This window comes from Leptonychotes weddellii, chromosome 8, assembly GCF_054177405.1.
Source record: "Leptonychotes weddellii isolate Sample4059 chromosome 8, ASM5417740v2, whole genome shotgun sequence".
Classification (NCBI taxonomy): domain Eukaryota; kingdom Metazoa; phylum Chordata; class Mammalia; order Carnivora; family Phocidae; genus Leptonychotes; species Leptonychotes weddellii.
The window spans coordinates 121,288,700-121,314,671 of NC_138376.1; the positions used below are offsets into that span (position 1 = coordinate 121,288,700).

The following is a 25,972-nucleotide window of genomic DNA, read 5'->3' on the forward strand; positions in this document are numbered from 1 at the left end:
AATAAATGTCTTGTAGCCATCTAGGCTTTTTTCCTAAACGTTCTTCTGGGTTTTTATTTGCCAGCTTATTGGTTTTTTTTTTTTTTTTTAAATTAAATCATTGACTTGCAACATACTAGTTTTAGGTGTTACAACATAATGATTTGATATTTGTATTATTATGTATTTTTAGTATTGTCAAAAGTAAGGATAATTGTGTTTTTAATGTATATGTTAGTGTAATAAAATTTCTGCCTTTGTAATAATTAATGACTTAATCTGTGTCTTGTTTATTTCTTCCCAGGGCAGCCCAATGGATCCTATGGTGATGAAGAGACCTCAGTTGTATGGGATGGGCAGTAACCCTCATTCTCAGCCTCAGCAGAGCAGCCCTTACCCAGGAGGCTCCTACGGCCCCCCAGGCCCACAGCGGTATCCAATCAGCATCCAGGGTCGGACCCCAGGGGCCATGGGAGGAATGCAGTACCCACAGCAGCAGGTTTGTGCTGGTTTTAACCCCATCCCCCTTCAGATTGGTGACAAAGTTTTGTCTTTGTTGCTTACTGTCTACCTAAGATTGGTACTGAGAGAATTAGGGGGAATTTCACTGATTTTCTTTTTTCTTTTACTTTTCATAGTTTCTTCAGGTAACCACATGTGCAGTTTCCTTTTCTTTCAAAGAAGGAAAAGTGATGGGGCACGTGGGTGGCTCAGTCGGTTAAGCCTCCGACTCTTCCATCTCGGCTCAGGTCTTGATCTCAGGATTGTGACTTCTGCCCAAGTCGGGCTCCATGCTGGGCATGGAGCTTGCTTAAAAAAAGAGCGGGGTTGGGGTGGGGGGATGCTTGGGTAGCTCAGTTGGTTAAGCATTGGACTCTTGATTTCTGCTCAGGTCGTGATCTCAGGGTCATGCGATGGAGCCCTGCCTGGGGTCCCAGCGCGGAGCCTGCTTAAGATTCTCTTTCTCCCCGTCCCTCTGTTGTCCCCTGCCCACCCTCGCGTGTGCACGCACACGCACTTTCTCTTAAAAAAAAAAAAGGAAAAGTGAGCGTCCTAGAAAAAAGTGGACGAAAATACCTGTTTGGTAGAGGGCTGTTACTGTGTTATTGGCTGTATTTAAAAGATAGGCACTGTTATCATTTTGCACCAAGTTATATAGATCTAAACCCCTGAAGTGAACTTGGCTTTCTAACATTTCTGATGTCAGACTGGCAGATTTTGAACTGTGAATAGACTTCGTAAGGTGAAGTTTTAATTATTTAAAAAATAAATAACAATGAAAATGGCATTGACTTTGAGAGAAGTTTTTTATTCTCCCAAAAAGTTATTTTGCATTTATTTCTTAGCATATTAATTTCATATAAGAGGATTTGGTATATATCTGTTTTCTTAGATTTGGATGGGTTTTGTGTTTTTACTTAAAATACAAGAAGACTTCTCTTCCTTTTAAAAACCCAGTATTTTTCTCCTTTTTCTCTAGAATCAAATAGTTGGAGTTGCCTTAAATGACCATCTACTTTCTAGCTGTAGTAAACCTGGTCTCTTGGATACTGGAGAGTAGATCCTTGTTATGTTGGCCCAAGGAAGCATGAAATTAGGAAAAGACTAAATTAGATTCAGACTCGTTAGGGTGTTTAGTCACTAGAAACACCAGAAAGCCTTATTTATAAGTTCCCACACCGTGTCTTTAACACTGGGGGTGCATTAGGCTGATGCTGTATACATTTTACTGCCTCCTTGATAGGTTCTTCCATAACATTGCCAGTAACCCGTTCCAGGGTTTCATATACTTCCTCTCTGGAAATTCTTCCCTATGTTTGACCAAAAATCATCTGTGGGGAAAAAAACCATTGGATCCGACTTTTGTTCTCTCTAAAGTGGATGTGGAGAATGGTACACTCTTACGTGCTCCAGAGCTGTGTTGATGAAGTTGCATCTGAGCCTTTTCTTTTATAGACTGAATATTGTTTTTTCTCTTTATCTTTTGTCCCTCCTTGGGTGATATTTTTATTTTAAGGTGGTTATAGGGAAAGATAGAAGTAGCTCAGCCTTTGAGTCCTAGCTGTTGGTTCCCTAAACAGGCTTTGTTACTGTCAATAGTTCTTACTCTCCTTTATTAAATTGGCTGCCCAGAATTCTCTCAGTCACTTGCACACTTAATTGCTCTGTTAATTTTTTTCAACATGATTCCTTTCTTCCAGCAATATTTTGCTGCCTAGAGTAAAGCATCTTTAGCTGAGGTTACTAATTGTGAGGGGGAAATAATTTGTAGATGATTGAAAAGTAAGATGTGATTCTCTCTTTCTTTTTCTAGTTTTAATCTAATTTGCCCTTAGTTGAGGGGAAGAAGGCCCAGGCAGCTAGCTGCCAAAATCCTAATTTTCCTCTTTAGCTGATTTCCTTTGGGGCCTGATGGTTCTGTTTGATAACCCTGGCCACAGGAAGAGAGTAGAGGCAGCAGGGAAGAAGTAGCAGGACTAGTGGAAAGAAGTAGATGCTAATCACTCCTTGTTTTTCTGCATCTTCTTTTTTTCCACTATATTTTCCTGATGTCAGATTTGAAAGTCATTTCGAAAGGTGGTATTCTTGGCAAGCTACCAGATGCTCCTTTATCTTTTTCTCTCAATGAGTTCAAGTCTTATTATAAGGTTTCCACATTGGCATAGTTTGCAATCCCAAAGTAGAAATCCAACAAATGGAAAGAGTGTGTAAAGAATGATTTACCCAAGGGGTGCCTGGATGGTTCAGTCGGTTAAGCGTCTGACTTTGGCTCAGGTTGTGATCTCAGGGTCCTGGGATCGAGCTCCAGGTCAGGCTCTATGCACCACAAGGAATCTGCTTGAGGATTCTCTCTCTTCCTCTTCCTCTGGCCCTCCCCTCACGCATGTGCACGCATGCTCTCTCTCTCTCTCAAATGAATAAATAAAATCTTAAAAAAAAAAAAGAGAATGATTACCCAGGAATATTTTTTTCATTATTTTCTTCCCCAGATGTGTAAGGGTAAAAGTAGAGGACATACACAGATACATAGAGTAGCCTTAATTTTCTTAGGTTCTTGGTGTTTTTTAATTCCTGTGGCTCCTATATAGTTTTGAAATCCAGTAACTCTTGGATTTATTTGAAGGGACAAATTGATGAAGATAACTCACCAAGTATTTTAGCATATTTTTAATTAAGATTTTAGATTAGGTATTTTACTGCTAACCAGAAGAAATGCCTAATTCTAATTAAGGACAGATCTTTCTGATAATGAAAGGAAAATAGTGTATCTGGTAAGAAACTGAATGCCTTGGCCGTAAAATGTCAAACTTTCATATTGAGTTCATCATAATCAAGGATTCTAAATAATCTGTATTGATTTTTCACCCTTTCATTTAGTTATAATATAGTCTTAAAATATAGTATCTTGCTTTGATAACTAAAAGGCTAAAAATAGCTGTGAATGCACTTTTGAATGTGTGTAACATTTTAAAGGGGATGCAACTTTTATAATACCAAGTTCATGTGATCAGTTAGGTGTAGGCTAATTAATAGCCTTGAAATGGGAAAAAAAAACAGTTAAGGTTTTGGGTAAAGGTTATTAGAGCACATTTACTTTGTTAGGTTTAGCCTGTGCTCTTTGGTGAGGAATTCTCAGTGAATTGCTTTGTTTGTAAATTTGGGGTAATTATGAATTTGTCCACAGACAAGGTCCTGGCACAGTGATTGGCTGCTGGTCCTATCTGTTTTCTCCTAGTATTAATGTAATTGGCTGAGCATTTTTGTAATCATGGCTGCTAATGTTTCTCAGGGAAAAACTTGAAAGATAATGATGACATTGAGTTTTTATTGAGTGGGCATCACCACCTAGGCATGACTTTGCTTTGGATAGCCTCCAAAGCTTTCTGTGTTTGGTTTGTGAACCTCTAATGAGCTGAATCCAGTTCATTTAATATTGCTCATATATTTCTGCAAAGGATTAAAATGCAGGAATTCAAGTTTGTAAATTGAGTTGCCCACTTACCAGCTGAGTGGTAAGTTGTCTTTGGCTCAGGGGTCACAGTTTGATTCCTGGCTAGCATTCCACTCCTGTGATGGGAATTTTAAATGGGTATTCTGGTAGAAAGAACTGCCACGCTTATATGAAATTTAACATGGATAGTATCACTGCTTGCTTTTTGTTTCTGAGAGTCAGGAGGAACTGGCCACTGTGAGTGTTTGATTTTAGTGTTAACCTGGTGATTCTTGATTTGTATGGTGATAATTTTATTTTTGAAATATACTCATGACTAGGTCTTTGGGCATGACATGATAATAGTACCTCATTTTGGTATTTATTAACTAGAACTAGATTTGTGGTCTTTCACATGCTGATTCTCCCACCTCATCAGGCAAATACATGGCTAAACAGATTAGTTTTGCACAGTGCTCTAAAAACTAGTCTACTTGAGTTTTTATTGAGCCGAGAGGGGAAATGAATTTTCTATGCCTCTGTGGAGAATGTTCTGCCTCTAGGCTCCTGGAATTCAAACCTGGAGATGGTTAACAGAAGTATACTGGCTGATTTCATCTAATACAGAGCTACACAGAGGAAGTATTATCTTTAAGGTTACTAGAATCTGACTCTGAGTTTTTCAGATTTTTAAAAAACGTAGACACTAAGGTACCCTTTGCTGGATCAGGGATGTGGGTGAGCAAATGTTTTGTTTTACTTCTCTTGTCCTTTGTGATCATAAATGTATATACAGGCCTGTGCCGAGTTGCTTTAAAAAAGATTTTCATATAAAAGAAATAGCACCCAAGGGAAATTGGCTACAGAAGCGAAGGTATATTTATTTGTGTCCAGCACATTTCAATTACCACATGTAGTGTGAGATTTTTCCTGAGTTATCAAGGGTTAGTGGGTTGATATTTTAACTATCCTTACCTTGCTGCCAGAGTATGTATAATCTAATGCCTATTGGCATTATAAAGCCAGGAAAAGGTAAAGAGGGCAAAGTGAGAGATTTAAGTTTATGAGTGTTTTTAGAATGGAAAAACACGACTTTTTTAGTTTTTAAAAACACATCTGTTATTGCAAAGACCTTTACAACAATAAGAGCATGATATGACAATAAGAATATAATCATTGTTTTGAAAGATATTCTGGCAAAATTAAATAGAAATTAGTTATTTTTGTTAAGGTGATCCATCTGAACTTATCACTTAACCTAATTAAAGTTGAGGTTCTTTTGAAAAAAAGACTTTAGAAGTCAATAGGTATTCTCATTTGTGTCTTTAGTTTATCTTCTGCACTCTTTGGGTATGTCTGTTTTGCTCTGTGTTTTTTGAGTAAAATATTTATTTCAGAACATAAGCATTTTATTTGGTACCATCTTAACAGCCAAAACACTTCTTCCAATGCAAATGTTTATTTTGGCAGCAGATGTTTCTAAAAGGAGACAAACATTACAATTGTTTGGCTAAAATAAATGTTTTCTTTGGGGTTACTGAGGCAGCCAAGCAAGTTCTAGATTCCCACCTGTGTTACTTTATATTGTCAGTCTATTCTGTAAAAAATGTTTACTTTTAAAAATACGGGTAAAATTATGTCTTGATACAGTTTGAACAATGTCTCTGAAAAGTCACCATGAATGGGGAGGGGAGGATTGGTTAAAGACTTAACAATTCCAGAGTTTTTGGACATGGAGTGTTTGTTTGGACTCAGTCTCTGAATCCTAAATGTGAATCCAATAATCAGGGCTTAATTTTGGTTTTGCCTAAAAAGACCTTAGACTTCCTGTTTTTAAGGAGCATGATGGGGTGTGATAGCATGAGAAAGGAAGGCTTGACTTAACATAATGGAGAAGGATGGGTGCCTAGTGTTTGTTTTAATTTTTTGATAGTTTATGTTCACCCAAAGACACACCCACCCACACCTGTGTGTGCACACGAGTGCTTGCACACACTTACATAAAACAGAACATCTGTGTGACAGTGGTATCTTCGTGTAACAAAATGTATCTGTATATGCATATTAAATATATTAAGCGTGTATTCTATGTGTGTATAGATATGCATACATATATAAACAAATACATGAATAAAATGAGGGTAAACATTTTGGGCAGTAAAATAATGAAGGCTGAGAGATTTCTTTCACTGTGTTATTTGCAGCATTTTTAGACAGGCATGTTCTGTACTAAGAGACTTGGAGCCAAGCTGCTTTGCTTGTACACCTGAAATGTTTGGAGTCCTTTCAGCTGATTGCAGATTTGTATAAATAATGGCCTTTTGTTGGCCACATTTTGTCTTGATTTCCTCAGTTGTTCTTCATCAGTGAACGTGAAGGTATTTAAAGTTTACCAACAAAATACATTTACACCTCCTATTTCTGCTTCCAAGTAGATAGCAGATGCTACTATCTTTGATGCCAAAGTTCCCTGTAGATGGAGTTTTGTACCAAGAGAATATTTTCGAAAAGATTTGTAGATATGATAATTTTTATTTGCTCCTTAAAATGTAAATTTCTGGGATACTTAACTGGTTTTATTTACTTTTTATATTGTAGTTGAATTTAAGCATATTTTGAAGCATTCAATATGACATTCTTAGTAGAGGAGGATTCGAAGAGGTCACATTTCAAGTCAAATAGAAATTTTTAAATCTTAGCCTTTTTCCTAAAAATGAGCAAAGACCAGGTTTCATCCTTGAAAGTTTAATGAGAAAATGTGAGATGATTTCTCTTTGTAGTTTGGATTGCTACTTTTATATTAGAAAGTTTATACTGATATATTTGTTTTTTAATCTGAACGTTTACATTGTTCTAGATATTCTAAAGATTCTATGTGGTGTCAGCGCCTGTTCCCTGCTTGTAGCTTGTACTGTTTTGTCGGTCACATATGAAGTCTATGTATTTTACATTCATGGACTTTCAACTAAAATATCTCTTAAGTTTTTCTGTTATGTTTTTGTTTTTGAGATGTAAATCTTAAGCATATGTTTTAGGGACTATTAGAATTGCTTGAATATATTTTAAGTAAATTTGATTTATTTGCTTTTACAAATAAAGAAACATCAAATGTGATATTTATGTTAAAAATTTAAACAATTCAGATAAAGCTAACGGGTGATACCAGTAAAACCAACCAGCCACATTACATCAGTGCTCCCTGAAACACAACCAACCACAGTAATCGCTAAACAGCAACAACAAAAATCCCAGAAGATAAATGGACAGTTACAGTGACTAAGTGGCATATTTTAGGCCAGTAGTCCTTAAGCTTGCTCAATGTTAGAATCTCCTAGGTTGCTTTAAGCACTCCAGGTTTGGATGCTCATATCAAGGACATCTGAATGTTACAGCCCCCTTCTGTCTCCTTCGGAGCTCCACTGCCTCCCCGGTGCCTCCCCTGGGCAGCCGGCATTAACAAGCAGGTGTCAGAGACAGACCAGTAAGTAAGGACCCCCAGAGCAGGTTTTGGGCCAGCAGCATTGCCATCCTTTGGGGGAGTTCGTTCTTGGGCCCTGCCCAGTGAGTCAGGAGCTTACCACTGCCCTAAACGGATGAAATGGGCCCAGAATCAGAAGTTGGAACAGTGCAGCCCTCACTGATTAATGTTTGTAATCTGTGTGCAATGTTGGAAAAATAGGGACCTCACCCTGCTCATCTACCAAATGAGGAACTTGGACTACAGGATCTCCTAGCTTGGATATTCCTTTTAAAATAATAGTCAGTTAATGTTTTTTCATTTTAGTTTTAAATTTTAGAGTCTTGTGACTTCAAATACTGTCTTCTGAAATTTATGGGTTGATGCTTGATGGGTTGTATTAATATAACTACTAACCCACATTCTTTAAAATTTTTTCCAGAGGGGAAAGAGCTGTTTCTTCCTCAAAGATGAGCAAATTGTTGCAATCAGTGTGATCAGTTATTTACTTTTAATTTAATTTACTTTTTAAAAAAAATTTTATTTTTATCTGAGAGAGCAGAGTGAGAGAGAGAGAGCATGAGCGGGGGTGGGGGTAGGAACAGATGGAGAGAGAGAGAAGCAGACTCCCGGTGGAGTAGGGAGCCTGACGCAGGTCTCCATCCCAGGACACTGGGATCATGACCTGAGCCGAAGGCAGACACTTAGCCGACTGAACCACCCACTCTAATTTTATTATTTTTATTTTTATTTATTTATTTATTTAAATTTTATTTATTTTTGAGAGAGAGAGATGACAGAGAGAGAGAATGAGAGGGGTGAGGGTCAGAGGGAGAAGCAGACTCCCTGCTAAGCAGGGAGCCCGATGTGGGACTCGATCCCAGGACTCCAGGATCATGACCTGAGCCGAAGGCAGTCGCTTAACCAACTGAGCCACCCAGGCGCCCTAATTTTAGTATTTTTAAAGCGACAGGTTTGGGGCGCCTGGGTGGCTCGGTCGTTAAGCATCTGCCTTCGGCTCAGGTCATGATCCCGGGGTCCTGGGATCGAGCCCTGCATCAGGCTCCCTGCTCCGCGGGAAGCCTGCTTCTCCCTCTCCCCCTGCTTGTGTTCCCTCTCTTGCTGTCTCTCTCTCTGTCAAATAAATAAAATCTAAAAAAAAAAAAATAAAGCGACAGGCTTCTCAGATAACTTCTTTCTTCTGAATACCTGCTGTGTGCTAGGTATGTAGAATGTTACCTGGCCTTTTTAATATGTAGAAAATCATAAGGTTGAGATGCTAACTTTATTTGGAGTCACAAAAGGAAGCAAAGAGAGACCCAGTAATTACTTACTCATTTAATACATTATTATTTTTGAAGTAGTTCTGAAAATAAGTACATACTGTACAACATTAGAATAAACTATGTACAATGAATTCTGAATAGAAGTAAGGACTTTTTAAACTTACGTTCTGTGCTGTTAATTTCACTCCTCTTTAACCCCATGAAGAGGGATTTGGTGGCTGTATTTTTGTCTCTTAAAACAGGTTTTTTCTGGCCGCCTGGGAGTCTCAGTCAGTTAGTTAAGCGTCTGCCTTCGGCTCAGGTCATGATCTCAGGGTCCTGGGATCGAGCCCCGCATTGGGCTCCCTCCTTAGTGGGGAGTCTGCTTCTCCCTCTCCTTCTGCCCCTCTCCCCCACTTGTGTGTACTTGTGCTCTCTCTCTTTCCCTCAAATAAATAAATAGAAATCTTTTTCTTTTAAGGGCAAAATAAGTTTTTTCTTTCATGTTAGTAGCCAAAAGTGAAATTCTTTATGGTCAGAAGTTCTTTATGACAGTTTGATTATTTTTGCATGCAACAAATTTATGAAGGCCATTTTTACTTTTCATTTTGGGAAATAACATTAAAAATTAAATCTGGAGTTGTGAATGAAATTAGAAAGAAAAACACTTTAGCAGAGAAGGAGAAGAGAAAGAAGATGGGTGAGAGCATGAAGGGAAGAAGGAAAACATGCGACAAACAGGAAAAGAGCGGCAGCCTTGCTTCTCTAAGAGTGGCTGTGTGGATGCCCCCCTGGCGCTCGGGAGCTGGCTCAGCCTGGCTTCCTCAGCCTCAGGAGGAACTCCCCGTGTGGGATCAAGTGTTAGAAATTTCCTGGAAATTCTGGAGCTGAGACCTGAATGTGGTTAGAGTGTATGTATAAAGCAAACATCCCTTGCCTCCTAACTTAGCCCCAAACCAAGACTTAGTGACTGTCTATGGCAGCAGGAGTTACCCAGCTTCCTATTTCCTGTGAAGAAGTAGGTTTAATCGAGAAAACAGACTGTATTCCAAAGAAGTAACCAAACTAGTCTCTCTGTTGGTATTGAATCATTAAAAGCATAATTTCTCTTTTCTTTTTTAATAACTACCGAATAAACTAGTGGAATTGGCTCTTCAGGGTTAGTCAAAGGCAAGGATCCAGGTCAGTTTCTAGAAAACATCCAACATTCAGAAACAAAGGGTAAGACTAATACAAATAGCAAAACCTGAAAGCATTGAATTAAAATGCAAAGGGATTTTTGCTGCAATAATTAAATTTCACTTAATGGACCGAGACTGAGAAAAACTAGCTCCCCCTGGATAGTTGTAGAAGGCCCTGAGGAGGTCTTGGGAGAAATGTCTGCTGGGAAGGGAACTCCAATCTGAGATGCACCCCAGAAAAGACAGCTAAACAGGGACAGTTTCCCAGCACAGCCTGTAAGGATTACGTGTCCGTTCATAATCAATATCATCGTTATCATTGCTTGCAGAGAAAGCAGGGGAAAAAGGAAGTGTCGGAATAATTGTTGGCCGATGGGCTGTAGGACCTCAGAATACTTCTTTAAGAGGGGCAACTGAAAAGGAGACTTCCTTTCATTTAATGAGTATGTTACCTTTAAATTTCCTAAGATTTTCTGATATCCCAGTAATCTAGACATTTTAAGCATTTTCCATCCTCGGTTTTCCTCAGTGTTTTGGGCTTCCTAGAAAAGTAAGACTTTCCTTCTCTGCTTCCTACTTGTAAGTCATGTGCCTGTCATCAGAGGTCTTGGAGATGAGAGGATCTTATTCCCCAGTAGTTGGCCAAATTTTGATACCTGGGAGAAGAGAAAAGACCAGAATTCCTTTTAAGTCCAGTGGGCTGCAAGGGAGACACCTTCTCCATTGGTGTCTCTGACTGAGTTCTTTCCTATTTTTCTTCGTTATTGGTTTCAAAAATAAAGGATGAAAGGAGTGATAACCTGGTGACCTCATTGGCCCTAAGTCTTCATGACACCAAGTATATCACACCATACTTGAAGTCATTTCCAGAATGATAGTTAAAAGCCAGTTTACCACATGTATGCATGAGGTCACGAGAGTAATAAAGTACAGAATGGAGAATGAGGCAGAGGGTTCCAGGAAGGATTCCAGTGCCCACCGGGGACTCAGCCACTGCTGCCCACAGCCACAGAAATTGGCATTAAGCAAAATGCAGTGTGCTTACTTCCAAATCAAAGTCAGCTATGGTTGGTCTAACCGAAAGAATTTAAGCCACCTAACTGCATCCTAGCTGCAAGGGAGGCTGTGAATTTGAGTTCTGAATTCTCAGCTGTGGGAGGCAGAGTTTTTTGGATACTAAGTCTATAGAGAACACAGAATTACTCCTGACAGCCCCAGAGTTTCTCTTGTGTAAAAATGTCCCTCCTCAGTCTTCCTGTTTCAGTAGATGGCAGCTCTGTCCTTCTGCTTGCCCAGGCCAGCAACCTCATAGTCCTCTTTTTCTCAAGGTCTCAGTTGCTTAGAGAATCCCATTGCTTTTCCCTTCAGAATATATCAGAAATGGCATATTTCTCACCACCTCGATGGCTGCCACCCTGGGCTAAAGCCCCACACACCATCTCCCATTTGGATCACCATAGTGGACTCCTGATTCTGCTGCCCCACAGTTGGTTTTCAGCAGAGCAACCAGAATGATCCTTTGAGATGGTATAAGTCAAACCATGGCACTACTCCTGCGACCCCTCACTTCCCTCGGAGTCCCTGAGGCCCCCCTTCATCCTCATCCCTGTGCCCAGCCCTTCCTTGTGCCTCGAAGGCTCTTAGGCAGGTCTTTATCGGGCTTGCCCTTTTAACTTCTTTTAAGTTTCTGTTCCAATGTGTATTTGACTTGCTCAGGCTGACTTGAGTAAAATTGCACACCCCTCCTGTCCCTAGCCCTGTTCTCTTTCCTCCATAACACTTACCACCTGAGGTGCGTTTGTTGGTTCGCTGTTGTTCCCAGGAGGACATAAGGTGGAGGCAGCAGGGACTTGGTTTTGCCCTGCTGTGGCGCCTCATCCAGAACAGTACATGGCACTTCACAAACATTTCCCAACCAACGACGGAAAGAATTTGCAGAATTGGAGACTCTGGCCAGGGAAATCTATGGAGCCCAGTGCTAAAAGGTCCGAGTGCGTTCGAGTTGTATCTGTCACCTGTGCTTGGCTGAGAGGAGCAGTCTTTCACTGGGGCTTGCTTCGTTTCCGGATGAATTCTTAGTGCCCAGCTCCTTGCTGAGCTGGTAGGAAGCCCGCTGACAGCTGCTGGGCTGTCCCTTAACCCTGCTGTTAGATTCCTGAGGAGTTTCTGGTACCTGAGAGGTTGTTAGAGCATGGTGGTTCTCTGTTGTTGCTTATTTCAGTGTGCGCTGTGCTAGGGGCCTGTGGTCCTCTCTCTGATGCTAACCCCATCGAGTAAATTGGAGACAGCTGCTACCTTACGTTGTGGCTGGTAATTCCTCTGAATTCTCTTGTACTGAGTGTGATACTTAGTAGTAGGGGGAGGCGAGCAAAGATTTCTAGATCATAGCTGAATCGGGATTTGGCAGAAGTGTGATACAGGCTCAGATCTTTGTCCTAACACCGGTCATTTGACAGTGCTTACGGAGAACAAGCCCTCAATGAGTTAAGATGCCGTTTATGGAAAACAGACATTTTTCCAGTGGGGATTTACTGCTGGCGGAAGAGGATTCCTTCACAGTGGGAGGCAGAGCTGTGCCATGCATGGTGTGAATCTGGAGGCCGTGAAAGGGGCTTAAAACCCTGGGGGGTGAGGGGGAAGTAGTTTACATCCAAGCTTATACAGAAATTGTGTAAAAGCCGGTGATTTGTGGGGAAAAAACCTTAAATGTGATGTGGCAGTTCTCCATAAGTGAAACTGATAAGTTGATCCCACCTTTCTTAGCAGACGTTTTCACGTGCTTTATGGAGTCAGAGCCCTTCTATCAAGCTTAGCTTTTAGAAGAGGAGGTGCATTATGGACCGAGATTTGGAACCGTTACCCTTTGCCTGCAGTGGGCTGTTCCTTGTTTCCAGAAGCAGAGGTTGTGGCCACACCCAGAATGAGTTACACCTAGGAGTAACGAAATGCAGTTTAGACCAAATTTTACAAAATTGTCCCTGTGTGCTTTATTTCAGTTGAGGGTGTATGATCGATAAATAATTCACTTTTTTAAAAAAAGATTTTATTTACTTACTTAATTGACAGAGAGACAGCGAGAGAGGGAACACAAGCAGGGGGGAGCGGGAGAGGGAGAAGCAGGCTCCCCGCTGAGCAGGGAGCCCGATGTGGGGCTCCATCCCAAGACCCTAGAATTATGACCTGAGCTGAAGGCAGACACTTAATGACTGAGCCACCTAGTCGCCCTGATAGATAATTCACTTTTAAGGAAGTACAAGGATTTAGTGCCTCAGTGTCTGTGTGATCTCATTGTCCTCTTCCTCTGCATCTTGATCATCCCTGTCTTCCTGGGCCCAGTTTCTTATTTGTAAAATATGAGAGGTTGTCACTAGATGCCCAATCACAACAGTCGCTGTGCTGGGTGTTGCACTGGGTCCCTTTATGTGGGTGCTCTCACCTAACCCCTGCTGAGCTTCTGTTTATTTTGACTTTCTGAATAATAATAAGAGCTAATATTTATTAAGGGCTTACTCTGTCAGGCACTGTTTTACTTGCTTTACTTGGATTAACATAGTCCTCACAGTGGCCTCCTGGGGCAGGTGTTATAATCCTCAGTTTATAGATGAGGAAACTGGTCATTTGACAGTAGTTGTTCAAATTTATGTGCTTACTCAGTGGTGCAGCAAGAATTTCAGATCCTTGGCAGTTTAAGTCTGGGCCCACGCCAGTGTAAATTTTATGATTCTGGTAAAACTGGAATGCTTTTCATCACAAACTAGAATTCATTTGGATTTTTGCATAGTAAGACTGATTATAGTTAGGGTAGCCTAATTTTGACATTGAATATTAGTTTCATTAGCTTTGTGACCTTTACCAGGTTGAAAATGAAATGTTACCTATGAGGTCTACCAAACTTAGAGTCAGGAGTTTTGGTTTTTTTTTTTATTGAGGTGAAAGTTAACCATTTTAAAGTGTACAGTTCAGTGTCGTTCAGTACAGTTCACAGTACTGTGCAACCACCATCTTTATCTAGTTCCAGAACATCTCCTTCACCCCCAGATGACACTCTTATCCCTAGTAAAGACTCACTTCCTGTTTCCTCCTCCCCCCAGCCCCTGGCAACCTCTAGTCTGCTTTCTGTCTCTATTTACCTATTTTGGATATTTCACATAAATGGAATCATGCAATATGTGACCTTTTGTGTCTAGCTTCTTTCATTTAACATAACATTTTCCGGGTTCATCCCTGTGGTAGCACCTATCAGTGCTTCATTCCTTTTTATGGCTGTACATTATACCATTGTATGGATACAACATCCTTTGTTTCTCCATTCATCTGTTGATGGGCACGTGTGTTTCCACTTGTTAGCTACTGTGAATAGTGCTATTATCAACAGTCTGTATTTGAATACTGGGTTTAACTTCTTTTGGGTGTATACCTGGGGGTAGAATTGCTAGGTTGTGTGGTGATCCTGTGCTTAACTCTTCAAGGACCTGCCCAGCCATGGTGACTGTACCATTTTCCATTAGAATCGTGGGATTTTAGCATTGGTGTGGTGTTTACCGAGACTGTCCTAAGTGCCAGGGCATCTTACTAAACCCTTTGCATATATCACCTCCTGTAATTCTTGCCAAAGCTATTAGGTACGCTATGCTACTTTGCCAGTGGGGAGATCAAGTGGGTGGGTAGCTTGCCTGGGGTCGTCGTGCAGCCTCAGAGACCATGCAGCCCAGTGCTTCTCAATGTGTGCCACACATTCTGCTGATGTTAGGGAAGATCGTTTCGGGCAGCACGTAGACACAGCATTACATAGCACTGAATCATAGAGTAAGAAAGTTATTTTCTTATGCATTTTGTCTTTCTTGTGAATGGAAGTCTGCTCTGATACCATTCAGACACTTCATAGCCCCTCTTCCCGTCTTTTCATTTTCTAAAGAAGAGGCCTCAGTCTAAGAGCCTTGGGCAGGTGTCAGCATCCAGTTAGAAGGTAATCACACTGTATTGTCAACATAGTCTATATTTTGTGGTTATCTTCTACTTGTGGCAGGCACTATTGGCTTTCTGTTTATGGTAGTAAATTGAAAGTTTTCTTTAAAATGAAATTATTTGAATTAAAAAAGTGATTCACGTCAAAGAAAAACCGCTCATACTGTAAGTGGAGTTTACTCGCTTCCAGTTTGACCCAGCACACATTTATTGAATGTGTACTAAGTGTTCTGTACTGTACTTGCACTGGGGAATGTAAAGATGACGATAACCAGGTCTTTGCTCCCTGGATGCTCTACAAAGAAAGAAGTTGAGCAGTATGTAGTGAGTTCAGATACCGATGTTTACCTGGTGTTATGGCAACACGGAGGGACATTTTCCTGGCGGGGAGGGATAGGAACAGGGAGAGTGTTAGATTGTATGTGTGGATACAGACTGCTTTCATTATGCCAGGTCCCTAATGAATTTTGAAAATTGATCTTTTGGGTTCAGATAAATATCATTATCTCATGCATCCATTTGATTTGCTATTATTTTTGTTTTATTGGATTAAGAGAGTATTATTAAGGTCTTCAATGGTTTGTTCACTTAATTGTCATGAGACATGTGTTGATAAACGTAGAGGAACTCAGAGTATACTCACGGAAGGACATGGATGTAGGTCTTTAGAAGAGAGTGTGCTGAGTGCTGTAGGAAGATTTGGAAAACATGTTCTGGGAACAACTAAAGCTGCATGCAGTGTGTGACATAAGACCTGGATTTTGGAATAGGAGTTTGCTGGGTTTGGGAGAGGAAAGTGAGGATGGTGCTTTTCAGTTCAAATAGGGCTTAAAGGGGTCTTTAGGAATTTTACAGAATTTTTCACATTTTAAGTTTGCCCAAGCATAGAATCTAACTTCTTTTTTTCTTCTTGTGCTTTCAAATTTTCCTTTCATCTTTGCCCATATTAGTGCTTTGATGGATAATTTCAGAGAGCAACAGGGTTCCTGTTTGAAGACTGGCTGGATCTTGTTTGATTTTTTTTTTTTTTTTTTTTTGAGGAGAAACTGTCTTTCCATACTTAGGTTTCCAGAATGGAGAAAATTACTAATCTATTTATGTATCAAGAGGGGGCAGAAATGTGACATGTCTAAAAACATTGTTTTGAAAAGTAGACCTTTTAAAAATGGCCTATGGTTCTATTAGTGTTATTTTCTTTTTCCTCAGGGATTATGCAAAATTGTGCCTGCATCATACAATTATAACATCTCTGTGGCAGTTAAGTTTGTACCTACAGGGGCACCTGGGTGGCTCAGTCCTTCTTAAGCGTCTGCCTTCGGCTCAGGTCATGATCCTGGGGTCCTGGGATTGAGCCCCACATCAGGTTCCCTGCTCGGTGGGAAGCCTGCTTCTCCCTCTCCCATGCCCCCCTGCTTGTGTTTCCTCTCTCGCTGTGTCTCTCTCTGTCAAATAAATAAAATCTTTAAAAAAAAAAAAAAAAGTTTGTACCTACAGAATGCAAGGATGCTCTTAGAGTCTACAGTGCTCGTGAATTCTTCTTGTAGAAATAGGAACCGGGCGCCTGGGTGGCTCAGTTGGTTAAGTGACTGCCTTCGGCTCAGGTCATGATCCTGAAGTCCCGGGATCGAGTCCCACGTCGGGCTCCCTGCTCAGCAGGGAGTCTGCCTCTCTCTCTGACGCTCCCCCCTCTCATGCTCTCTATCTCATTCTCTCTCTCAAATAAATAAATAAAATCTTTTAAAAAAAAAAAAGAAATAGGAACCTGCCAAAACCCCAGAGTAATATTTAGACAATATAATCAATACTGTGAACTTTTATTCCAGTGGTTTAACTAGGGTGAATGATGGTATGGAAATAGATAAAGAAGCTAAATTCTGAATAAAAAATTAAACATTGTTTATTTTTCCCCTTAACTGAGTTTATTAGTTGACTTTATGTTTCATCTCTGACCTCTGCTTTTATGAACAGGAGTGTAAAAAAAAATGTACCTCTCATCAGTTTTTCTGATTATTGCCAGTTTTATTTATCAGTGTTGGCCCTGATAACATATTTTAGGGCATCTTTTCTTGTTATACTAAGTTGCATATATTTACTACACATCTTTTCAAATTAAGAAGGAAAAAGTAATAGAGTACTTGCTCATTTCTGTTAATCAGATCTATATAATTCACTGTAATGAATAAGGTTTTCTCTTCCTTCATCATGTTTTTCCTCCTTCCATTATTTTTGGAAGCATTTTAATTTGTATTCATTACATTGTTCTTATATTAATGGCAAGATGTATGATTGATATTATATGTTTATTAAAAATTAGTTACTTGGAAACCCAGAGTCACGCATGAATCAAGTCAAATGATTTCTTTTAAAGGTAAAGAGGTGAGGGGTGACTTGTTTTAAGTTGATTACCTTATCCTAATTCTAATATGAGAAGGAAAGATTACCCCCCTGGCTCACCTGCCATTTGGAAAACCCAATATGAACTTACGTTTTGGTTGTTTTGTCAAATATGCACACTTTAAATACCCCTACAGACTCTGGTTGGAATATCCAGCAAATGAATTATAAAGATTATATTAAAAGGACATCAGTGTCAGCATTAGCACATTTTCCCTTTTTGTCATTGCTGTTACATTTGCTTAGTTTGGTTCTGGTGTATGGACCACAGGCTCAGCCTGATTGGGTGGGGAATGCAGCTGAGCCCAACAGCTCTTTCTTAGTGAATTGTTATTTATTCTGAAGGACCTGTCCTCTCTCTATGGAAAAAAAAGTGTGTACTGTAAGAAATAATATCACAAGATATTTAATGATAGTTGGACATTTGGCCACGGATGACACATGTTAAGGAGGGTCTGCAGTATGTCCCTCACTCAATATGAAGGACTTGCCATTGGGAGGCTCACAGTCTAGAGAAGAAGACACATACATTGAAAATTTATTTTAAAAGTTTCCTCAGGGCACCTGGGTGACTCAGTCATTGGGCGTCTGCCTTTGGCTCAGGCATCCCAGGTCCTGGGATCGAGCCCCGCATCGGGCTCCCTGCTCCGCGGGAAGCCTGCTTCTCCCTCTCCCACTCCCCCTGCTTGTGTTCCCTCTCTCGCTGTGTCTCTCTCTGTCAAATAAATAAATAAAATCTTAAAAAAAAAAGTTTCCTCAATTACATGTATATACGGTTTAAAAAATAGTATTACAAGGCTTCTTGTGAAAAATACCAATTCCCATTCCGTCACTCCTTGCCTATGACTTCCGTTCCCTGGAGACATACTTTTTCAACTCTTAATGGTTTATTCTGGTACTTAAACCCATATTTCTAAATGACATGATTATGTTGCTATTTTTCCATTTTTCAAATTTAGACTGTATCTATTAACTCCACTATATAAAAGTTAACTCTTATACTGCCATGCCTTACAATTCATTTTCCCTCTCTCAAGTTAAGGTTAAATCAACACTCACTGTTTACATTAATAGGACTATATAATATAACTGTCTGTAGTTGAGACATGAACTATGAATATAGTTTCTTAATATGCAACTTTTTGGTTATCCTGGAGTTGATAATTGCCTTATTTTACTTTAAAAAATGTATATATCAACAGTTTATCCTTATCCTCTGATAGAACTGTACAGTTCTCAATAAGGTGGAACCCAGCAGTTAATGGAATTCTAGCGAATGTTTTTCATGTTCATGGATGCTCACCCTTTGAATAGCCTTCCTATGTTTGGTGAAATGCCTGCATTTAAAAGGTCTGCCTCCACAGTTTAGAATTCAGAACTCAAGTCCATAACCTCCCTTGCAGCCAGGATGCAGTCAGATGACTTAAATTCTTTCAGTCAGACCGACCATAGCAGATTTTGATCTGGAATGAAATGTGTTGCTTGTTTCCAAATTTCTACGGCTTGGCAGTAGTAGTTGAGTCCCTCATCATAACTGGAGTACCTTTGACTTGTTCTCTGTTCTGTCCATTATTACTATCATGACTTGCTGCATACATGTAGTAAAACTTCCTTAAGCCATTCTTGGAATTACTTTGGCCTCAAACTCAATTTTCTGAATCCATGTCTTCTGTTTATGTATTTTTTTCTTTTTAATTTTGGGGGGTGGGACACACGCTCCAGTAGCTTTTAAGGAAGGGTGCAGGAGGGGTGGGTCTTCTGGATATCAGATGCCATTGCTACCATCACACTTGATTGGTTGTTTGGCGGAGTATAGAATTCTAGATTGGAAATAATTTTCCCTCAAAAGTTACTGTTCTGTTGTCCTCTAGGCTTCCAGTATTTCTGTTAAGAATTCCAGTAAATCATCCTTTATGTCATCTACTTTTTTTCCTGTTTGGTGACTTCAGAAGCTTTTTATTTCTCTGATTTCTAAAATATTGATGAGCCTTGGAGTTGGTATTTTTTTTTGTTCATTTTGCTGGACCCACCCAGTGTGAAACTCAATTCTGGAAATTTTTTGGAGAGGAGGGATACCATTTTTTGGATAATTTCCTCATCTTGATTTTCTGTGCTCTTAGTACTTGGAAATCTTATTAGTTGGATGGTAGAAGTCCTAGATTAACCCTTTATTTTTTAAACCATTTCCTCTATCCGTTTTTCATTTCTTTGTCTTTTTCCAGTTCCTGGTAGATAGTCTTAATTTGTTTTCCAGCTGTTCTGCTGAATTTTTTATTTCTGTTTTCTTAATTTCACTTTCTGTGAACTTGTTTTTGTTCACTAAATTTTTTTTATACTATCTAATTCTTATTTCATGGATACAATAGTTTATCTCACTGCAGATCATTTGTTTTTGAAGATTTGCTCTGTAGGTTCCTTGTCTGGGTTTCCTTTGAGTCCTTACTGTCCTTACTCTTCACTGTCTTTCCTGCTGGACACTTTCTTGAAATGTCTGGTGATCCTTGACTTTCTGTTCATATGTCACAGTTAGATACAGAAGAACAGAAAGCTAAGAACCAATAGAAAGCTTTGTGTGCTTCGACAGGTGTGTCCACTGGTGGGCCTGGATGATGGGGAGGGGATCACACTATGTTGTTTGAGGACCTTCAAGTGTTATTTCTGTTGTCATCCCTGTCCCCCCACCCCCACACTATCTAGAGAGGAAATCAGGGCATCTGGAGGCTGAGTGCGCGCGCGCGCACACACACACACACACACACACACACACACACACACACTTCCATTTAATCCTTTCTTTTCCATGAACTCCTGTCTATTGCCAACTTCTCCAGATGGTAATTCTCTTGACTTCTGGCAGTATTGGGGTGAGGATTAGGAAGGGGGGTGCCCTGAAGTACTCATCACAGATATTTTACCCAGCCCCCTGCCACCCTCTGATTCCTGAGTCATTGGGGTTCTGAGCTTTAATTAGCTTGCTTTTTATCCTCTCACCTAGAACAAATTAAAACTTTAATTATCACTTGTCTATCTGCTTTTCTCCTTCCAAATTTTTTTGACCTCTTTTATCTGCATTATCTTAAGTTTTCTTTGTCCTTGTGGGTTTTTACTTTAGAAGTTTCTTTACTGTTACCTTTATGGGATTCTATGAGGGAGTAGAGATAAACATGAGTATTTAATCTGACATGTTTACTGGAAATCTCCACAAAGACCTTTTTTTTTTTAAGATTTTATTTATTTATTTGACAGAGAGAGAAAGCGAGCACAAGCAGGGGGAGCAGCAGAGGGAGAGGGAGAAGCAGGCTCCCCACTGAGCAGGCACCCTGGGATCATGGCCTAAGCCGAAGGCAGATGCTTAACAACTGAGCCACCCAGGTGCCCCTCCACAAAGACCTTTTTAATCAAATTTTTTTCTTATCCACCTGTTGTCAGCTTGTGAGGTTTTCACAGTGTGTGCTACCTGGTAGTACACTAGGACTTTTCAGTGGCTCAAGGAATTTGTAGACTAAGAATAAACCTATGAATAAATGAATTGAACAGCTCAACTGGAGTGTCCTCTGGTTGGCAGGGAGCCTGGCCTGAGGAGGTTTGAGAGGCGGGGGTGGTGTCCTTTGTTTAGATGAGCCGGAAAAGCCTCATGGAACTCAGGAAGTGTTGCTCAGGGGAAAATGATCTCCCCAGCTGTGTTTAGGGCAGAGCGAAGGGGAGGTCGGAAGTAGGAAAGCCAACCAGGCTCTCTTACCAGCCAGAGGAGAAATCAGTGCCCCTGTCTGGATCAAAGTTCCCTAGTGAAGGGGAACGAAGAGGAGGGTCTAGTTGACAGAGATAATATAAAGGGAAAAACAAATTTGGAAGTTAATTGTATGTGAGAGCAGACATTTTAGTGATATTTAAGTCAAAGATTATCCTAGTGTTTTAAATTTTAAGGATACACTGAATGTGGTCAATACATTCTCTAATAAAATTGTTAATGCAAATCTACAAGTAGGTAACACTTCTCTGGTTGCCCTTTGCTTTAGGAGGAAAAAAGGGCAAGTTAAGTAAAACACTTTAAGCTTATATTTAATCAGAAAAGAAATTTCTGACTGTAGACCTGGGTCTGTAAAAATTGTGTGTGCTCTCTACCAGTGGTTTTCCAAATGCGGAGAGCAGCATCTGTCCCTCTTCACCTGCCCCCCTCCACCTGCACCCTGGAAGCCACCTTAGGATCCAGTAAATACAACAGTGACGAGAAGCAGCGGTGTCTGGAGCCCCACCTGCCACCTCCACCTTGTCCTGTCCAATGTCCTGACAATTCTCTTTTCAAATTTGGTAATAAGAACCCATGACAAAGACTTGGGAGAACCTTCAGTACTCAGAGAAAGAGGAAGTGGTGTTCCTTTAAGGCAGAAGACTATACTAATGTCTGTATTTACATGTAGTTTTTAACAATAAGAAGAAACTAAAAGAACTTTCTGATTAATACTTCTCTACCCGGAATATTACATTAGCATCGTAGCATAATCCTTGAGCTCTTAAGCATTCAGTTGTGATCTTGCTGTATTTGAGTTTCATTTGAGGCAGTGGCTTCCTGGTATCTTATGTGTGGCCCAGTGCCAAGACCAGTGTGAAACTAAGAACAACAACAGCAAACTGTTAGAGTAATTATAACAAAAGTCAAGTTTGTAGACTTATGTGTCAGGAATAAAAAATAAGAGTCCAATTTATTTGCCCTGTGTTTGGTGTTCACATTGCTGTTTATGTAACGATGCATATGGTCTTTCAAAGCGATCGGGCGCGTTCACAGTGAAATATCTGCCCGCTCCTATCAGCTTTCACAAATGTTATCTTTTTATATCTCCATCACTATTAAATCCCCAATTGGTAATTAGGATACCTCAGGAAAAAAAATCTTACATATAGACCACCATCCTGGCTGGAGGTTGTTATTCTTCCCTGAACATTTTGGTGCCCTGGTGTTGGCCTCATCCTCAAGCCCCCTTAAGTTAAAAATACCCGGTGTGTGGTCTTGCCAGCTGGGCCCAGGCCAGGATTTTTATAGCCTTATCTGGCCTGGGAATGGAGCTTAGCACTAGGGGGAGGTGCAGGAGTTGCCCTGTGGGTAGGGTCCTTGCTGGCTTGGGAGGCCCCACCGCCCTCCTGTCTTAGCTCTGTCATCCTACACAAAATAGAAAGGTAATCTGATGCCAGTCTCCACTCTGATAGCTTTTGGTCACTTGTTTGTTAAACTAACCAAGAAGACAACTTGAAGTAAATTTTCCCGTTATTTTTGAAGCCTGTTGTACCATCTGCTAGGGAGAAACTTCAGTGCCTAAGCACATATACTTTAACTAATTAATTGAGCACCGGCTTCCTAGAGAAACATGTTTATTAAATGTCAACAAATTTGGGACATTTAGTCTTCATTTCTGGTCTTCTATGTCCAATGGCATTTTTCCTAAATCATGTCTGGAATTTCCTTGGGATTATGTATGCTACTTTTTATTCCAAATTCTTGCTTAGTTTCTTCGGAAGGTTTCATTTATTTTCATAGATCTTCCCTAAGAGTACCTAGAAAATCATTTTTATCTCCTTTTCTCTCTCCTGTCTTTCCTGGATGCTGTTTCGTGTACCAGAACCGTAGGGTTAAAGTAGTAAATGCCATTGACACATTGCTTTGTTTTGTCATTAAACACTGGTGAGGAGTTGGGTGAAGTGAGGAATGATGTTACAGAATTTTCATTAAAAATAATTTTCAGGCCATACCCTTCAGTAGTCACAGTGTGTGATCTCGTGCTTACGACTTAAAAATAGTAAATAGAATGTGAATTCATAGAAGCTTCTGCCTATATGTGGTTCAGAAGAGTCAAAATTTAAACACTGCTTTGCGTAAACTCTTAATGTCTTTGTATGTTTTTCTGGCTCAAAGAGCAGACAATCACATTAATTTTCTCCCTCCTTTCTTACTACTTGATGGAAGGGGAAAAAGAAGAAAAAGACAAATATTTGTATGGGTTAGGGAGGGGAGGTGTTCTGTTTTGTTTTGTTCTGTTAAGGCTTTTATGGAACGTGTAGGTGGTAAGCCAGTTGTAACAGTTTGTGGGGACCCTAGGAAAGGAAACCGTGTCATTGGCCCTGACACTGATGATTGAAGGACAATTGTTCGCTTTCTCTTGCAAATTAAAAATGCATGAGAGCAAAAAAAAAAAAAAAGTGCTTGAGAGCACCTTTTTGACACCGGGTTTGCTGAAACATCACTGCTGTCTTTTTTGGAATACTCCTGTGGATGTTTTTGCACAAAGTGGTATCTGTCAGAACTTGAAGTATCTTTGCTGTCTTTGAGCAGGCAGTGCTGGGACAAGTTTGAGCACATGGTTGCTTGACACAGGGCTGCTGATCGCTGGGAGAGAATGTTTTACTGTAGCAAAGTTGATGAGCAAAGAACTGTACCAGTTTATATACCGTCCTCTCCATAATTACTGCCCTCCCACTTTGGATCCTCACTTCTTTTTCTGAAAGTAGAAAAGATGGGACACGTGGTGGGAAATCTCGAGAATGCTGGAGCAACTTATGAGTAGATTGGAGACCCTGTGTTGCTGGTCAGTCCATATTCTTATTATAGCAGTTCTGGTGATACCGGACCTCTCCAGCATTCTTATTCAGGTTGGAGTTCTCACAAGAAACTGCATAAATATTTTTCTTTTGGAGGAACTGTCTTCTAAAATATAAGTGGCTTTTGTAAATTCATATTGTGGATTCCTTATTTTGTAGGCTGGGAAATCCATGGAAACAATCCTATTTTTAATGTCTTTTATATTCATGACTTCAAAGGGGTTAGTAGGGTGAATGAATAGGGACCACTTCCAGATCTTGTTGGCACACATGGTATTTTTTAATAAATGAGGTGCACGCAACCACAAGTGTTTCTGCTTTATTTCCTGGAAAATGCTGAACTTCACATTTTGGGGGGAATGGGAGAATAGTTCTGTTCTCTCCCCCATGCCCCCCATTATAAAGTACTACTTGTAAAAGATTAAGCATGCTTTGAAAATGTTTAATGCAGAAATGGTAAAAGGCTTAAAAATTCTCTGAAATCTCTTCAGAGATAATAAGTCTATTGTATGTACTTCTAAATAAAGTTTTAAAATGGTGTAATGTTACACATGTTCTACTGCAACTAGCTTTCCTCGCTTAATGAATCTTAGACATTTTCTTTGTGTTTGCACTATCCATATCTAGATAATGCCATACCATATTCCTTTGTATGGATATATTTTCATTTGTTTAACCAGATTTCTGATTGAGGGATATTTGGGTTGATGCCAGTATTTAACTGTGACAAATGATGTTGCAAAAAGTGCTCTCTTACAGTTGTATCCTCATGAAAGTATTTCTTTAAGATAAATTCCTAGAAATAAAATTGGAGGGTCAAAGAGTCAGGGTTTGTTTTCCTGTAATAGGAGGAAGACATTCACCCAAGAACTCAACTTTGCCTGGTCTTCTGCTTTGTAACAAGTATCCTTTTACTGTATTATCAAAAATAGGACTCTAGGTAAACTGCAGTTTGGAGGGGTGGGGGGAAAGTCTCTCAGGGTTAGTTTTTGTTTGGAAATGGATGTTTTTGTCATTTGACTTTTTCCTGTAGTCTTTAATCAGCAGGTGAAAAGCTTTACATGAAACAAACTTTTAAAATTTAAAAGTTTTGCTTGCATTTTATAATAGATGATTAGTAAAATGATAAACATAGTCTATTTGGTGTGAACACTAGTTCCTTCTGTTTTATGATCTGTACTGTATCCTGTAATGTTGGGAGACTTCTTTGAGTTTATTCTTTGCCTTTGAGTTCTTTTTGATTTTGTAGTCAAATGATAGCTAAATTAAAGTTTAGAAAGTGGGTGATGTCCATTGGTAAATAATCCGTTGAACACTGTTCTGTGTAAAATGCTCAACAAAGTATGACGGTTTCCGTCCCTAGATAGCTGGGGATTTGATTGGAGTTAGAAGCCATATGGGGCACCTTGGTGGCTCGGTTGGTTAAGTGACTGCCTTCGGCTCAGGTCATGATCCCGGGGTCCTGGGATCGAGCCCCGCATCGGGCTCCCTGCTCAGCGGGGAGCCTGCTTCTCCCTCTTCCCCTGCCTGCCGCTCCCCCTGCTTGTGTTCTCTCTCTTTCTGTCAAATAAATAAATAAGATATTAAAAAAAAAAAAAGAAGCCATAAATGCCTCCAAGTGTGCAAAGTCATGTGAGGTAGAGTAGGGTGAATGGAAACATGGTTAACAGTCCCTTACCTTAAGCTTAAAGTATAGTCATTTTTAATGATCGCAGAGTAGCTCCTCATTATAATTAGTACAGTCCCACAAATAAATACTTAACACACAAGGAGTGTAAGTATTTTTTCTCTGAAAATTAAAGTTAGGGATGCCTAGGTGGTGCAGGCAGTTAAGCATCTAACTGTTGGTTTTGGCTCAGGTCATGATCTCAGGGTCGTGGGATCAAGCCCTGCTTTGGACTCTGCACTCAGCATGGAGTCTCCTTGAGATTGTCTCTCTCCTTCTGCCCCTCCCACTTGTGCTCTCTCTCTCTCTCTCTGAAATAAATAAGTAAATAAATAAATAAATCTTTTAAAAAAAAGAAAATTAAAGTTAGACTTAATGTCATTTCAGAATTTCTGCTGAGTAGAAAGAATTTTATACTTAAATTTTATCAACGTTACCCATTTAAGGCCTATGTCAGATAACTAGTTTTGCTGTAGTCCTTGCAACTGTTTTGTTTTTTTCTAAGTGGTCTGGGGCTCAGTAGGCATGTTTGAAAGACACTGACCT

At 39.9% G+C, this 25,972-nt stretch overlaps 1 protein-coding gene across 13 annotated transcripts in view; it reads left to right on the forward strand.

Annotated features, from left to right (window-relative positions):
* ARID1B (AT-rich interaction domain 1B) overlaps window positions 1–25,972 on the forward strand; it is a 425,168-nt gene that overhangs the window by 49,825 nt on the left and 349,371 nt on the right. For all 13 annotated transcript variants that reach the window (XM_081829188.1, XM_081829193.1, XM_081829189.1 and 10 more), the window contains exon 2: window positions 284–478. In XM_081829188.1, coding sequence (XP_081685314.1) covers window positions 284–478 — 195 coding nt within the window. The remainder of the gene's footprint in view (window positions 1–283; window positions 479–25,972) is intronic.